Raw genomic sequence first — 18,697 nt, 5'->3', positions numbered from 1 at the left:
CTATTTAAACTAAAAACATCAAATATCCTGATTCAATTAGAAACAGGCAGGAATAATGGATATCATATTAGGTGACAGTACAAGTTAACCTATCAAAATACATTTTAATATTTATATGACATGTTATTATAATACCTAATAAAGTAAAACTACTATTAATATTTAGTATATTATACCGAAATTATTGCAATAAAATCAGTGCCAGCATTACTATCACAGTAATTTACAAGAATAACCGGGGAGAAAAGGCTAAAATCAAAATGCCTGAGCCACTGACTACCTTTTGACTAAAATATATTTTAGATCTTATCTTGTCAGTGGCTAAAGCTAAATGTCCTAACAATAATGAACTAATTAGATTATTAAACACATATTATTGTTCAAAAAATAAATATGGATAAATTATAATAAAAACTAAAATATGATTAGTCACATATTAATTGAACATAATAATAAATTAGTATAAATATTTAGAATATACTATTTATTATCTCAGAATCAGAATTAATTATTACTGTAGTTATTAACGTTACTATATTATAATATATGTACTTGTTTTTTTTTCTATATTTTAGAAATACTCATCTGAAATACACTGCCTTGAGATGCAAAATTGTAATAAAACAAAAATGTTCCCATTCATCAATTACGCCACTGGGTCAAGCGAAGACACAATTTTATATCAACAAGAAAAAACTTTTAAGCAAAACGTCATAGCGAATTTTTACGCACAAGAAACAATAGTGTGGTCATTGGTTAGTATTTAGTATGTATGCCGTGGGCAGAGGGCGTTTAGCACTAACTTTCCTGAAAAACGTTATTTTCCGTTACTTTGACAAACAACAAAAATAATATTCAGTGCAGGAATGACAACAATTTGTTGTTTAGCATAACATAAGATTTTTGTTGTATGTGGGTAATCAACAATTATAATTAACCATCATGTTCATCTAGTTAATTATATCATGTAATCAACCAGTATTACACTTTCTTCAATATTCTCATTCAGACGTCAATAGTTTGAATTTATTAATTGTAAATTATTATACATTTTAACCATTTATATATTATGCAATTGTCATCGCATATTTGTACTCGACTGGAAACACAAAGTTTTGGGCATTTATTCATGAATTAATGATCTCTAGATCGAATATGTTCCAGAAAATTAACTTTATGCCTAATGCTTGATATAATATTATATTGGGAAGGTATATGATCTGTTAATAAACCCAGATTTTTATTATTTTTTTTAAGCAAAATAAAACAATAATTAAAATATTAAGTCCCAATTTCTTTTTATTGGTCAATACAAAAGTTAAATATAGTCAAAATATAATCAATTAATTATTTTTCAAGTGTTAACTGTTCAATATAATATTTAAAACTAAAATTCAAATAAATACTTAAAATAAATGCAAAGATGAGAAATAATGGAAAATGACAAAGATCCAAAATTATCATAATATTTAATAAACAAAATAATTGTAATAGTGAATTATGTAAATAAAATTATTTTTGTTAGTACATATTATTATGTACATACTATGTTCAATGTACACATATCATTTATAGGAAAAAATCATAGTAAAAGAATATTCTAAAAGATCGACATAATCTCAATTGTATAGGAATTCAGAAAATAATAAAAAATAACAATACAGAATGTATTAAATTGAAGAGGAAATGGGCACCGACGACCAGTGTACATTACATAGACACACAGATTACTTATGCTGCGGTAGTTATTATTACATATAGGGCAGGGGAGATGGCCAGATGCTTCAGCTCTGGTAGTTATTATGCATCAGTGGTTTGTGGTGGTTGATGCGGGTGTGGCGATTGCGACGAACCAGCACCAGTGTGAAGCCAATTGTTGCGGTCGGTGGGTACTAACCAATGGTGCCTGTGGGGGCTGGTAGTGACACCACCGCTGCTACTGCTGCCAACCACCGGCTTCAGCTAGTCGCGCCGCCATTGCCGTGACCGTCCCATCCTTAGCTGGTACGTTGTCTCTTTGACAGCACACCAGTATATTGATAAAACTGCTGTATTTCATCATCTGACTTGGACACCAATGTCCTTAACTGCAAAAACACTTTCACAATGTCTTGCAGCATGGCCATTGGTGTGTCTTCAGGGTACATTGACCTGAGGCGTCCGTTATCTTGCAATACTGCCAACTGTTCACTGTTAAACAAACAACGAATACAATTTACTAACCTTTTTTGATCACTGCTGGATGAGTAGTCTGAGAATAATGAAGATGATTAAAAGGAGAAAGAACAAGACACTTACGAATTTCCACTGAATAGGGTCGTTTTTAAGTATTTTTTCAAAATGTGAGCGCATCTCTCAATAGTGCACAAAGGTAACATCATCTGCACTAGATCCTCTAAGGTCACCATCAAATCAGAATATATGTAAGGTTTGGCATTTATGCAATGGATTGTTTGCCCTTGAAGTGTCGTTTTTTGGATCTGTGTTAAAATATTTTATATATATTATTTATTTATTACTTAAATACAAACAGACGCAAGATTAACCACATATTATAATAATTAAAAAAAAAAAATTATGTATTATTCTATATACCAAAGAGTCTAAATAGTAGTTGAGGTGTAAATACCTCTCTGAATTTAATTTAAAAACATATAGAGCTATTATTTATTGCTTTAAATAATTTATAATTAAAAAATATATTGCAATAATATTAAGTTTAAAATATTTGTTCAAAGAATAACTTTATTACTAAGGACAAAATATATTGTATACATATTTGGTTTACAGAAAACCTATACACATTGAAATCATCAGCCAAGAGAAACTTTGTATTAATGTCTATTAATACGGTCACTTACATTTCATTACAAAACATTTATGTAAAATGTGGTCCATAAAATTATAATATTTTAAACTTAAAGTTCAATCTATATTAATATGTTTATTGATGTTTATTTAATAAACATTATCAACTTAACTATGCTATACAATACAAAATTGGCTGAAGTTTGACACAACCCTAGGTGCACAAGCTATTTTGGTGAATAAATATAAAACAGATTAACAGAATGTAACATTGTTAAATGTAAAAAGAGGTAATACTATATATAGAGGTTAGAAAAATAATATTGTTTTATTCTAGGCCCCAATAACTTCAGTCAATCTTAAAATATTCTAAATAATTAACCTTGTATGCAGCACTAGTTGATGAGCCCTGTAGAAATGTACGTTCAGGTATTCTCGTCAATTCCCATCCAACATTAGGGCGGAGAAAAGTCTCTGGTTCAGGTGAAGGAATGGGGCTTGATGGTGGAGTTGATAAGTCAATGATTTCAGTAGTTATGATTGGCCCAATATTTCTCAAGGTGTTGCGCTGTTGAGTGTTGGTGAAACGACCATACACAGGTTGGCCACTGTATGACTGTTGAGTTTGATGAGTAGTAATTATCTGTTGTTGTTGTTGCTGCAACTGTTGTTGGGGTTGGCTATTATTAATAGCACGTTGACTATATACTTGTCGAATTTGATTTGAGTATGACATCACATTGCTATTGGTCATTGGATTGTATATAGTTGTCAAATATTGGCTAATAGGTACAAAGTTTGAGTATGAGACAGTATAACTTAACTCTATTCAGAGTAAGAAAGGTAACGGGTTGAGATCGGTTTTTGTCTGACGGCAAACACCTGGTCCGGCATTTGTAACGAAGACTAGCCCATGCAAGTCGGCCACCCGGTACCTTTCTGATTCTCAATAGAGTATATAAGCAAAAGTAATTTTTTCTGTTTTTAGATATTTACAAATTTGATTGTTTGTATTATTTGATTACACTCACCCAATTACTGGTGTCGTACTGCCTACATGAACTAGAGGCGGTGGTAGTACATGCCCTATACCGTTTAATGAAATGTTACTTTGAGACATTGTTGAACCCCGTGAATCCATTGAAAACTAAATGTAAAAAACTGTTGATTTACTAAAATATATAAGCAAGGTGATTTTTTAAGCATGCTATCTCCATTTTCCTGTTTTTAGTGCATTTATTCAAATTTTGATTTATAGAAAAGTAATCTGACTATATTTTTAAATTCCTAATATTTTATGTACTACCTACTTAGGAAATTTTCTATGGTGAAGTAAACTTTTTAAAAATTTTTTAAATGTGAACCCCCCCCTCCCTTTTTTACTTAACATTATTTAGCAGATGATTTTCTTGAAAAGTTTTTTGTGTCTAAAACAAGATTCTAATGAGTAATTTCTAAGTTTCTAAGTTATTAAATTGTTTTTACAAAAATATTAACTATAATATTATGTAATATTAGATGAAATATTTGTTACACTATTTTTACAAATTATTTATATTGATAGATTAGTAATTACTAACATTTTCAAATAAGCCCTTTTACTGAGTTCCCATATCTACTTAACCCATTAACTGCAGACAAATTATTTACTCAAAATTATATAACTCAAAAACTGCTCGTTCAAGTTTTGATTTGTATAGATCAAAATTATCAAAAAAAAAAAAATTCTGATTAATAATTATAAGTGAAAGGGGGTGGAGGTCCTATTTGAAAAGTATAAGTTTTTTGTCACAAAATCACCATTAAGTGGTCCAAAAATCTCAAGAATTCAAAAATATGGTGTTCAAGTGTTTTTAAAAATGCCAAAAATCAGAATTTGAATATATGCATAGTTTAAGCATACAATAAGGCGAGCATGCCTTAAAAGTCACCTTATAAGCCCACAATGTAATAGAAATAGTTTCAAAAATAATACAAACCACCATTGAATCTATTTTTGAAACTATTACCACATATAAAGAAAAAACTACAACCAATACTTGTTAAATTTGAAATTAACATAAAAAAAAAAAAATGTTTAATATAGTTAAAACCATTGTTGAATTGTTTGTATTAAATAAAAATATTAAGAGGTTATTTGTTTCAAATGGTGACAATATTATAAAATCAGAAGTAGTTTACATTGTGAGCTTTAAAAAATAGATAATTGGTTTTAAGTTAAAATAAGTACCGTATTATAGCAGTGGGCAGCCATATTTTGATTATCAGTCACCATAGAGTAGGCACGAGTTGTTGATGTTGGTTGGGCATGAGTGCTATATGAATTAACCTACAAAAACATTATTTATTTATTGAAGATCCTGGATTACATTTTATAGAAAAAAATTTATTAACTGAAATACATGCCTGACATCACTGCTAGTATAATTAAAAGAAACAAATAAAAGCAAAATTGCATGTAAAAAAACTTAATCCTTTATAAACCATTTTTCCCATTATTTTGTTAGGTATGAAATATATAAGTATTAATTGGTTTATTATTTTATTTACCTATAGATTCATTATTTATTAATATTTAATAGTGCATACTAAAAAATAATTTTAAGTATACAATAAATTACATTTGAATACACTGAAAAACAGAAGCAATATTTTTTTTAAAGAACCAAAAATATCAACTAAGTACTTAACACATACCATTTGATTTGGTGGCCATCCGTTTTGATGAGTAGTCATAATCACTGGCGTAGTCTGTGGTATAACTGGTGCTGGTAAAGTGTGAGAAATAGTATTTTTAGGAGGTACTACTTCAGGGGGTTTTCTGATCCAGGCACAGGATGAACTGACATGAGTAGACTTCTGATTAGTTAGGAGATATGTATCAACCACCTTAGCTGGCCAATATTCCTCAAAACTTGTATCTGGTGGAAAATATTTCTTAATATCATTAAGACGGGCCACTGTGCAAGAGTCACTAGCAAACAACTCATTTCTGATACCCTGAACTTTACAACAGAACTTGAGATAGGACAAGTTCCAATTTTCTAATTTTATAGCTCGATTTATAAGGTTTTCTGTTTCTCCTTCAAAGTAGAATAGTGGAACATATTTTTGGCCGTTTTTAATACAATATGGTACAACGGACTCAGAGTTAATACGTATAAAACCGCATACTTCGTTGTGATCTGGAGTAATATTACACAGTAATTTTTTATAACATACTTCTATGAATGTATAAAATTCATGAACATCTTCTAAAGGAGCAATAAAATCTTTCCCTGCAAAGAATATTTCTTTTCCATACACACAATTAGTATGGTTATAGTTGATGTCATTTAATAGCTTTGCTTCTGGATCAGTGATAAAATGACAATTTACTGATGTGCATGATGTATAAATATCTGAATGTAAATGATGTAAATAATTGCTAAGTAGGTGAGTTTCAGCCATCCGTGTGGATACAAACTTTAAATATTCACCATTAATTAAGCGTATGATGTACGGTACATGGAATCCTGCGATTGATTTCCAAGAAAATCTAACTATATTGCACAAAAGAACATAAAATATTAAGTGTCTTCATAGGAAATTTCAAAACATGAATTATTTTCTAATTACTTACATTTTCTACTTTCTATATCTTCACAATGTTCAAGTAATTCTTCTTCATTATTTTTTGGTGTATTATTATCATTTTTGATTGCTGAAGTAATAATCAAAGCTACTGTTCTATTGGCTTTGTTAGTATAAACCTTAGCCGGAGAAGCACTCATTTGTCTTGCTGCGGCTAAAGCATTTTTTCTATAAATTTCTTTCAATTTAAGAGCCATTGCATTGATTTCAGCATCGTCCTTTTCAGTTTTAATACGTACCTCTGTAATTTAATTATAAAATTATGTTTTAATATATTTAAATTATATTTAATATAAATAATAAAAATTACAAGAACATTTGTTGTTATCTTTTTTTTTTATACTTTATCTGAAATCCATTTATACTAAAAATCAATAAATCATAAGGTTAGTAATATAATATTATTATAAAACTAGTATTGGTGTGACACCATAATGGCATTTTATATCTTAGCTCTAGTTTAATATTTTAATCACTGGTCGAAAAATAATTGAGTGATTGAGAGCTACAGTTTTTGCTATTATTCTACCAATTAATAATTACTACTAGGGACGTCTACTTATGTTTTTTAATTATAGTCAATTAAGATGACGTAGTTTTTACGGAAATATCAAAAATATTATAAAATTTATACTTATCCTTCTACCAAATAGTACTCCATCATCACCGACAAGTGGTTATCCTCAGTGGTGAGATAGACCATTTTACTATGTTATATATTATATTGTTTACTAAAAATTATAATTTCTTGGCCAATAAATATTATTATTATTATGTTACATATTTTTAGATAACAAATTTAAATGCTTCCATGGATTAAATATTGAAAAAGTCCCAAAATTGATTAGGTATGGATATAATATTTACAAATAATGTTAAAGGACAAAGTATCTTTGACAGGCAAAGGTCCAATAAATTAAAAAGAACCTGTAAGTCATCATTTTTTTTTAATAGTGAATCTATTATTTTATTGAAATGTATGTACCTACTAAAATTATTTAATACCTATTTAATTATCTATATTGTTTTGGATATTGTTATAGATAGATCTTGAGGTAGATGCTTTTCTCAAAAATGTTAAGATGTCAGTCTCTTCTGCAAACAAAGCAGGATCAAGATGGCTCAAATTTGCAAAAAAACCGATTAAAATTGTATAGTTCTAGTGTTAATTTTCTCATATTTGTATGTGTATTTATGTGTGTTTAGAGATTTTAAGTCCCTAAGTCTAGTCTAACTTTTACTAACTATTAATTAATGTAACAACATCCAAGCCCTAGTTATTATAATTTAATATTGGATTGATCCTATTTTTATGTTCTAAAAGAGCGATGTTCTTTCAAAATTTGTTTGATTTTATATGCATCATTTAGCATTAAATTGACCGCAAAGTTTGAAGAAAAACGATTCTGAGCGAAAACGGTCAGTCAGCCTATGATAGGAGCCTATGAAATAAGTATATTTGATGATATTATTGTGAATAAAGTAATTTATATACAACCTATTTACGTAGAGCCTTGTTTTAAATTTTCAATCCTTAGCCATAAAAGTTAAACATTTATACATTTTTAACTACAAAATAATTAATAATTTATAAATTTGATAAATGTTGTCAACATTTGAACTTTAAATGCTTATAAAAAAAAAATTGTGCCTATGTATTTTTAATATTTTTCAACTGCTATTAGAAAGATATATTAGGAGCCTTATATTAAATTTTCACGCTTTTTTACCCAACAAATACAATTTCATTGAAATTTATAGAAAAAAAAACTAAAATAATTGAAAAATGACCATAGTCCGTAAACAGCTCCAAAAGAGTCAAAATATTTTCAAAATTTAATGGTGTTTAGAAAATGCTAATACAAACATTCAGTGAAATTTTCAAGTATCTACAGTCATTCGTTTTTTAATTACAATAAAATAATAAAATTGTTACATGAGAAATCAAGTGAATATCAAATGTTGTAAAAATATAAATTTTAGACGCTCATAAAAATGTAATTTAAGTTTCTTGTAGACATTTTTTTTTTGATAAAGGTAGACAAACTTATTAGTAATCTTATATTACATTTTAAAAATCTTAGATTTAAAAAGAAAAATTTTTATGAATTCTCAACTCAAAATAATTTGCTAATTTTTGTAATTTTTCCGTATTTTGTCAAAATTTGAACTTTAAATACTTATAAATAAAAACTGTGACTAAGGATTTTTAATTTTTTTCATCTGCCTTTGAAACAATAACCTAGGAGCCTTCTATTAAATTTTCAAGCTTTTTTACTCAACAGGTAAAATTTTATTGATATTTATAGAAAAAAAAACTAAAAAAATGGAAATGTTCGTAAACAGCTCAAAATAAGTCAAAATATTATATTTAAATAACTACTTTGTTACGGGTTTGTTATAATATTAGGTAGGTATGTCTTAAACCTAATATTTAGGTATCATAAAAATATTTTTATTTAAAACTATATTCTATTAGTGTTTTGCAACTAAATAATTCCTTCTGTTTGATTTATGCTGTTAGCTATTTATTACCACCTAAATCTAAGTTAAAATATTATTATTCCCATTTTTAATTTTTACTGTATTTTTTTAAGTTAGGGATTAAGTTAAGTTTATTTCATTTTTTTTAATATATGTTATAATCTTAACTCATATTTTGGATTTCAGCATAACGAATATTTTGATCTAACTGTATCATTTAATTTGGAATAGATTTATGATAGTCGTGGGCTTTTAAATTATGGTAAAATTTTAAAGGGCGTTTATCTAGCAAGTGCTTTATTAAATGTTATAAATGTTTGGCTACAGTTACCTGTGCATTTCTTTCATAGTAGTTAAGTCAATCAAGTGCGCTTCAACTCCTTTATTATTTACCTATTAATTATTATAGTTATTACTTATTATACACTTCTCAATTTAAGCCAAAAACTAAAATGTGATACTATTATGATAATGTAGGTAGTAGGTACGCCTGATTTCAATAATAATAGAAATATAATTTTAATATAGTTGCACTAATCAATGGTGAAATATATTTAATACATAATAGGTATGTACAATGTACATATTATTATAGGTACCTAAATCCTGTGGTGGATAACTTCTAATAAATTGGTAGATCATCTGCTATACAAATGCTTTTATAGTGGTTAATAATAATAGTAATATAAAATGGGGGGGATTTCAGTCATGATATATTGAAATAGGTAAGTTGTTTGCTTACATACTACATTATTGTTTGTTACAATATTCATAATTATTGTATTGTTAAAATAATCTTAATATACAACATAATATTATATAAATTTAAATTTGAAATATTTAACTATTCATAGTCTTTTAGTGTTAAATTATTTTAAATTATTTAAGAGGTTATAAATATAAAATAAGGTAATATGTGGGATTTGCAATTTTGAATTAAGTTGTTTTTAATTAAATAATATAAGTGAAAAAAAGTTGTATAATTAGTTTGTATTTAAAAAATACAAAATGTTAGATACTATATGTATGTTTAAAATTATGATTATTAACTTGCTACAGTTAACTCAAAACTAATGTGAAATAGTTTTTAATAGAAATTTTAAAAAAAATAACCCTTTAAAAGGTAAATCATAAAAATAAGACATATCAGTTATATGAATATTATACAAGTTATAGTAAAATTTAGAATAAATATTGTATTGAAAAAATATAGTCGATAAAATAATGTTAAATTGTGAAAATAATATTTTCAATATGGCTCTAATCACCTCATTTTCTATGAATTTAGTTACATTTTTAAACTTCTATCAGTTGTATCATAGAGGTTTGCTGAATATGTATTAATTTAAATAAATCATAAGGTAATTAGGTATTAGGTATTAGATAATTTTTTAGGTTAACTTTGTATGCGCCTCTGAAGAGATTTTACAAAAGAGTAATGAGCCTCATAAATTTATCATAAGCCATCTGAAATAATTAATGTCAGCGTACACCTGTATTATATTATGTTATTATAAAAAAAAAATTGTGTCATTTACTTTGTAATTATTTATTAATCTTCTACTATGTTTTATAGCTATTAAGTATTTTTGTACATATTGATATATCGTTTGAATCACAAGATAAAATTAAAAATTATTGTGTTCAAATTTTGTTATGGCCAATATAATAAATTTAATTTAATAATTTATTTTTATAAGATATTGGTGTTTATTATGCCTAGTATATTTTTTAGTTTGTATATGTATGTATGTTGTAAACTTAAAAAAAATATAATCTAAAAGTATAGCAAAATAAAATATTGTTTGAAAATTATTATTATTTTATAATAAGAGGTAATAATGTATTTAATATAAAATATAGAACTATAATTTTTTTCATGTTTTCAGAAAACAATATTTAGGCCTCAGGATTATTATTTGTTTATGCATGTTATTATAAGTTATATCTTACTAACCTTATAATAATTATAGAAAACTTTAGGTCAGTACTAGCATTGATTATAAATAGTACAGTCCACAGATCGCTCACTGCGGTACCAAATATTCTGCGCAAATTTACTACCAATCCTTCTTTAATATCCTAACTTAAAATTAATTTAATCCAGACTAAGAATAAAATTTGACATTTAAAAAAATAAAATACTTGACTTAAATTAACATTTTTACCACCAAAATTTGTATAAAAATTAGATTTACGAATTGGCTGATTTGACATTTTTTAATTTTTAATATTAAAACATAAAAATATGAATATTATACAGCATTTGTAGCACAATTGTCTATAAATTATATATTAAAAAAAAAAAAAAATGTTAAAATATTAATTAGAACAAAAGTTATTCTAGGTATTTCTGTTACGCCTAGTGTAACTAACATGAGTCATGTTGAATAATGCTCGATAAATGTATCTATTTAATATTAATAAAATATGTTATATTTGTATAATAAGGCTTATTAAATTGATAATAATATTATTAAATATAAATAGTATAGTTATTAAGTTATATTTGTATTTTGTAAAATGTAATAGTTATGTAGAAAGTAGACAAGAAATTCCCAACCAGGGTGTCGCAAAATTATTTGAAATATATTTTTTAAGAAAAAACGATTTCATGAAAAATATAGCATAGACGAACGAAGAATGATTGGAAAAATTATCATACTTAGCAGACATATTTTCATACTTAAATCAAATAAATTCAAGTATGCAAGGACCAAATAAACTTAGATAAGATAAATTAAAAATCTGGAAAAAACGTGTGCAAAAAAAATCAATTTGAGATGATTCCTTCATTATCTGTGACACAAAAAAGTTCCGAAGTTATGACATTTGTAAAGGAGCATTTAACTGCCATAGAAGAAAGTATAGACAAGTATTTTCCTGATTTAGATATTTCCGAGTATGATTGGATAAATGACACATTTGATAAAAATATAAGTTTAACCGAATTCGCCTTGAAAAAGAAGGGCTCGCTAAAATACAAAACAATCGAACTCTTTTATTAAAATACAAAAATGTTTCATTAAATTAATTTTGGATTCATCAGGTTGAAAAAATTCACTTGGAAATTGGCAAAAAAGCTCTAAAAAGCTTACTGCAGTTTTCGACTTCATATTTATGTGAACACAAGGGTCATTCGCGAATTTTATTTTGCACACCAGAATTCCTGTCTTAAAGACTTCTCAGACTTCCTAAAGAATTCCAATAGAATTCCTGGACTTCCTAGATTTCTTAGAGAATTCCAGGACTTCCTTTTACATATTTTGACTTCATTGAGAGTTTTATACTTACCTAATTGCTATAATATTTCAAAATTCTGCTATAACTACTTACTTATTCTGTAACAACAATTATTGTATAATTATGGAAAATTTTAAGTTAACTACTTTTTCCTTGACTTTTTCATTGGGTACTGTTTTTATATTTATTTATGACAACTGACAAATTTAATTGAAATAAAAATAATTCTAGATATAATAATAATAATAAAAAAAAAATAAGAATAAATTAATCAAGTAGGCATTTATAATAATAAAACAGTACAATATAATAGTAATAATGATAATAATATTAATAACAATATACAATAGGTTTTAAATAAAATAAAGTGAGCTAAATCTATAATGAGGTTATACATTATTTATTGTTTTTTTTTGATTTACTTATACAAATTTGTTATCTTTAAATAATCAGATCGCAGATATTATTTTAACTTTTATAACTTATCATAATTATTTTTAATATTTTCATTAAAAATGTAACTAATATAGTACAGGCTATAGTACTATAGTAACTAGGAATCTTTACACCCAGGTCGTCCTGGGGGGAAAAAATACGCACAACAAAGACCCTCTTATTCTTAGGTCAATATTATGAGCAAATTTTCTATTCTAGACACTAGCACACGACTGTCTAGAGCCTGATATCGTAGCTATCAAATAGCCGACCTTATATTTATATAAGGATGTATAAGGATTATGTTGAGCAGTAATGATCACATATAATGATAGTATTCAGTGGCGTCCACAGGGGGGGGGGAGGACTAACCGGCTGAGCCCCTTCCCCCCCAGCACACGTATTATTATTACTTTAAAAAAAAATATATTTATCAAGTTTCAACTGTCAACTATAGTAAGCAAGACGTAAATTTCATATACATCTTACCAGAATGAATTCATTTTTGAAAAAACATTGTATTTGCATACCAATTTTCCTAAAATTATCTGTAATTTTTCAGTAAAAGTATGAACTACTTGTATGAAAGACCTTGTATTAAATTGTCTAGCATTAGATATACACATTTAATATTTTATAAGTTTTGAACTTCAAATTAACTGTGGTTTTGACAAAATTTGAACTTTAAATGCTTATAAAAAATAACCATGATGTCAATGTATCGTTAATATTTTAGCTATAATAAAAACTTACGTATTACATTTTAAGCTTTTTGTCCGGATAAATAATTTTGTATTGACATTTATAGAAAAAAAAATTTTAATCAATCAAACACAATCCAAGTGAGGACGGTATACCAAGCTGGTATTACCAAACAATTTTAATGCATTTTCATTTTTTTTCTTCAATTATTTTAAAAAGCACTGAGCATTTTCAATTTCAACCTCCTAAAAGTACCAACTAGATCCAATTTGCTTCCAAAAACATACATCGGGCATCAAAGCTGATGATCAGAGCATTTTTTCTACCAGAAAAGTTACAAACATTTTAAAATACCTCAAATAAACGTCTGAAATTATTAGACTGGACAAAATAAAAATAACATTGTAACTAATTTTCAAGCCACCCCCCCCCCCCCCCCCCACCACCATTGAAAAATCCTATGTACGCCACTCATAGTATTATAATATAATAGTTGTGCTATAAATTAATAGAAGTGATAAAAATAAAAAGACACATATTATATTATGAAGCGCTATTTGTAGTATAAATTATTTAGTACTACAAAATATTAAGATAAAAATATAATAAGAGGTTTCCATGATTTCTAAGATTACCAAAATATTTCTGTGATTACCAAGATTTCCGTTATTGGTTTACCCCTCTACCCAAAAAACTTAAAAAGGTACAGGAAAAAAAATATTAAACTATAATTCATTCCATGATACACTCAGAATCTAAAATGTGTGAAAAGACATTCTTTTTTAATTTTTCATCGTAGATTTTATATGTGCAATATTACCTTAATTATAGATACCTAGTGGCTAGTACCTATCTCCAACATCAAAATATATACGTATAATTTTATGTCTACCCCCGTGTGTACATACCTATATACAGCAAATTATTAATTTATTTATCAATTATATTTAAGGGGGCTAGAGCGTAATCAATTCTAAGGAGTAAAAACTAGGCATTTTATATTTCTGTTTATCTGGGTCTTAAGAATGTGTTGAAAGTAAATGAACATTAGTGTGTGTAATTCGTAGTACTGATCACGTTTTATAGGGGCATCATAATGACCGGGATGTACGTCTATCATTTTACCTACGCGTATGCACATGTTCACTATATATTGCTTTATAAAATTACAAACATTTTTTTCAAAAAATACTGCCAATGACTTCAATCACTACGCTCAGTAGGATGTTTTGATTTAAATTTTGAAAGCAGATTTGAATTCTACTCTAAATGTACTATGCTTTAGCTGTCGTACATTTGTCATATTCTTTATCTATGTATTTAAATTTGAATTATGAATATGATCTATTTTTACTCTTTTTGTTAGTAAATTTCTAAGTAAAAAAAAATCAGAAAATTGTAATTAGATAATTTAGTGACAAATTCAAATCTGCTTTCACAATTAATATTGAGCGTATTGATTGAACTCGTGAGCTATGTTTTCGGCCGAAAATGAATCACGCTCCAGCCCCCTTAATACCTACCTATATATTTTCTTCCTAAGCAGATATTTCGTTTATTTTAATAAATAGTAGCATACCTAATGACTTTTTATGAATTTTAAGAATTTCTGGACTTCCTTAAGAATTTTACAGACTTCCTTAAGAATTCCCGAACTTCCTTAAGAAATCCCAGACTTCCTTAAGAATTCTTAGAGGATTGCCTAGACTTCCTAATGAATTCCTAGACTTCCCACAGACTTCCTATAGAATTTCTTTGATTTGTATACAGACTTCCCTCCGCGAATGAAACCCCGTGTGAACAAGGATTTTCCACTCTTGTATAAACATAAAATCAAATAAACGAATGAAAATGGAGTTCATTGAAGAAGAAGGTGCTGTGAGTCAAAAAAGGTTGGGAACCTCTGATGTAGACTGATATCATGAGTGTTGTAACAATGACAAATAAACTAACTGATGATTTTTCCAACAGTGAACAAACCCAACGTATACATGTGTTTACTCAGTTTTTAATTTGAAAAAAAGTATTGTTTAAACAATTTAAAAATTAAAATATATTGTAAGCAATTATTTTAAATTTAAATTTTTGCGCCAAATATATAAGCCAATGAGAAAGCCGTATGGGCTTATTTGAAGTGTGGAATAATAATTGATATGATGGAATGATGGATACCTAAAATAAAAAATGAAACATCCACCAACAATAAATCATTATTATAAATAGTACCTATAGTAAAAAAATCAGTGTATTATTTGAGATTTATCATCATTTACCACTAGTTTTGGTAAATGACATCAATGACCGGTGAAAGATGTACATTTGAATTTAAAATCTGGTTTTTACCAACATAATCGAATCATTTTGGTAAAAGACGTCATTCACCAATATTCATCTTTCACCGTAACATATATATTAATAAATTTAACTAAATTTATTTGTTCTTATAAATAAAAAATAACCAGTGCATGTTCTGTAAGATTTAGCATATATGGTCATTATTTAAAAACAGACGAGTAAAAAAGATAAAAAAAATAGGTACGCCAAACAATCCAAAAGATTACATAAAAAAAATGAATTATTTTTATGAAAAATAAAATATCTATAGGTATTTAAAGGTACTTATATATTACTAAATACTTTACGTTTCAAAGAATGTTTGGTTTTACCCATATAACGAGTCTTATAGCAGATAAGTGACTTTACTTGTTTTAGATTCATTGTTTATTTTATTAAATTTTAAATACCTAAACACCAATAATCAGTGTTGAAGTTGTACCTACAAGTAGGTACATTCTTACAAATCGTAACCATAATTTTACAGATTCAAACATGAAACAAACTTTGGTGTAGGAACCTTACTTATGTTTTTTAGAATTAACATAGGTAGGTATGTACCTAGGAATTAAAATATCAATTAGGTACTTGGTGTTTGCAGTGCATAATTCACAATGAATGTATAGCTAATTAGAAAGTAAATGTAGGTATTCTTAGTTTATTGTAAGTACCTACCTCGGTACTTTTTAGTTTACACTTTTCAATTGTGAACTAAGTACCTAGGTACTTAATTTAAAATGCTCATGCAACACGCCTAATTATTCACTGACAAAAATTGAATATTAAATTGTTGGATTGCATAAATAATAATATTATGTATTACATATAATGTAGGTGCCTACGCTATACACTTCAAAATTACGAAATACTCTGGGTACAATAAAAAATGTGTTAAAATTTGAAATTTTAATCTGCATAATATTTGGATATGCGTACTTGACGATTACCTGCCTATTGAATCAAATCCGTTCTTTGGAGTTAAGTAAAATCGTTTGGTTTATAAAATATCATAGTTACCTTGATTTGGCGTGACTTTTCCGAAGTTTGAAGCCATTTTCGAAGCGTCCGACGCCACTCGCCGGTCTCTAGAGCTGTCTCCGCAAGTCTAGACGATCGGTCGGAACGGTGGGCGGGGGGTGAGAAAAACACGTTGGTCGACCAAACAGTTATAAAGTCGCGCGGGCCGCGGAAATGGCTTTTGAAGAACAGATTGAACGGCCGAGCGTCAACGGTCACAATGTTTTAACCATCAATAATGTCGAGTCGACAATTATTGTTATTCAACGAACGGCGGAACACGGTGGTGAGCAGTAATTTCGGCGTCTGCGGCGGACAATGCGCGAGCCAGGGAACAACGGTAACCACGGAGCGACGCGAAACGGCAAATGCGGTGGCGCAAAACGCAGACAAAGACCCACGGCTGGCGGTGTCGACGGGCGCTGTGCATTGTGCAATTCTTTTTCGTCATGCGCGTAGACGAGAATAGTGAAGAATAGCTAATAGGCGTCATAGATAGGCGTCGGGCGTCCTACGTCTTATTAATTTTCTGAACTTCTGAAAACAGCGCTCCCGTCGACGGACGTGTGGAACTACGTGTTGGCGCGCGCCGCGAAACAACCTCTTTGTTCTCGGTAGCCATTATGGACAATTTACTCGGTCTCTGTCAACGCCGTAGTAACAATATCAGTTGTATACTGTGCAGCATGCGCATAGACGAACCGTGTTTTCGTCCTGGTTCGCGCGTGTATATTGGCCTTGTGTTTTTGCCGCGGCCTGGAAGCGAACAGACGACGGGCGGGTGACGGGGAGCAGTGCTGCTGTAGTAAGTTGCTGGGTAAACTTTCGCGGCGGGGAGTGAGGGAGATATTGCGAGACGTGCGTATTCAGCGGTACCAACATTATTCAACATAATATTATTGACAATGAAAAAAAACCGATGGCTTGTCGGTAGGGAAGCCGCTACGGGTCGCCGTACACACCAGCCACTTTTCGTGCGCGGACTATCGATCCGGCGGACTGATTATTCTCTCGTTAATAGGATTTCTGCGCACTCGCACTGTTTGTTAACAATATTGTTTTCTCTCTCTAGTCCACTCGCAACACGGACAAAACGCATTTTGATCATAGACCTATGATAAACTAATGGACAACGCTTAGAGAGGGAAATCGGGAGAACGATATTAAAGAGTGAGCGAGAAAAGAAACAAAGTTGTAAAATATAATAATAATATATAATTCCTTATGCGGGCTCCTTCACTACTTTATGTTCTTTCTCTCTCAGTAGTATTGTTATAAGATGGTTATTATTGTTATTAGCAATGATCGGACTGCGGTCTGCGGAGTGAAATCAGAAATACGCTGTTCCTACTTCCTACATTAGTTTTTAGGTCTATGATTTAGGTACCTACGCGGAATCATGTTGTTTTATTTTATGTTTTTCAGTTATCTCATAGTAAAATCGCCCGTTACAAAATTAATATTTTTTAGGGTTTCGCGTCATATCGATTTGTCACATAGGTATTGTCTCAAAACATTTTAAACGTCATTTAAATTTACAAGAAAATCGTAAAAGTCATAAATGACTATTTTGGGCGAAAGCGATAAAATCTTTGTTGCGCTTGGGTCGGAGCACAGCATTGAGCACAAATTATTATTTATTACTCAATGGGTCTGAGAGAGTTCGTACAAATGCCGCGCTGACATCCTCTCAAAGGCCCCTGTGGACACGATTTTCAAACGTTTTGCGCAATAAATTTTGATACCGACCGAAATTCATTGTGCAACTCAAACAGTGGGGTGCCATACACGCTCAAAATATTGGCAGTTTGTAGTTTTGCACAAACACGGACGTTTCGAAAACCGATCGTGCATGTGCATAGCGCATTGCACTGTATAATATTAAAATGTATAACATAATATTATTATTTGTCATTTGTGACGTCGCCTTGAATTTATATTCGGTACCGTGTACTGTAGAAGCTGCTGATTAGGAACACGGATAATAAATTGATACAATCGCGTTGTTGATTAAAACCGATCGCATACATTGTTGTTGTAA

The 18,697-nt window shown here is 28.9% G+C and overlaps 1 protein-coding gene across 1 annotated transcript; it reads right to left on the bottom strand.

Annotated features, from left to right (window-relative positions):
* Positions 1-1,279: 1,279 nt before the first annotated feature.
* LOC132934356 (uncharacterized) lies at positions 1,280-17,208 on the bottom strand. Its single transcript, XM_061000663.1, has 8 exons — positions 16,657-17,208; positions 6,431-6,682; positions 5,506-6,350; positions 5,039-5,137; positions 3,840-3,955; positions 3,191-3,590; positions 2,299-2,480; positions 1,280-2,190 (listed from the first exon to the last, which is right to left on the bottom strand). Exons 1-8 carry the CDS (start codon positions 16,691-16,693, stop codon positions 1,998-2,000), a joined length of 2,124 nt encoding a protein of 707 aa, XP_060856646.1. The 5' UTR covers positions 16,694-17,208; the 3' UTR covers positions 1,280-1,997.
* Between the last annotated feature and the right edge of the window lie 1,489 nt (positions 17,209-18,697).

This window comes from Metopolophium dirhodum, chromosome 1 (assembly GCF_019925205.1).
Source record: "Metopolophium dirhodum isolate CAU chromosome 1, ASM1992520v1, whole genome shotgun sequence".
Taxonomy (NCBI): Eukaryota; Metazoa; Arthropoda; class Insecta; order Hemiptera; family Aphididae; genus Metopolophium; species Metopolophium dirhodum.
This window is presented reverse-complemented; position numbering and strand designations above follow the sequence as displayed.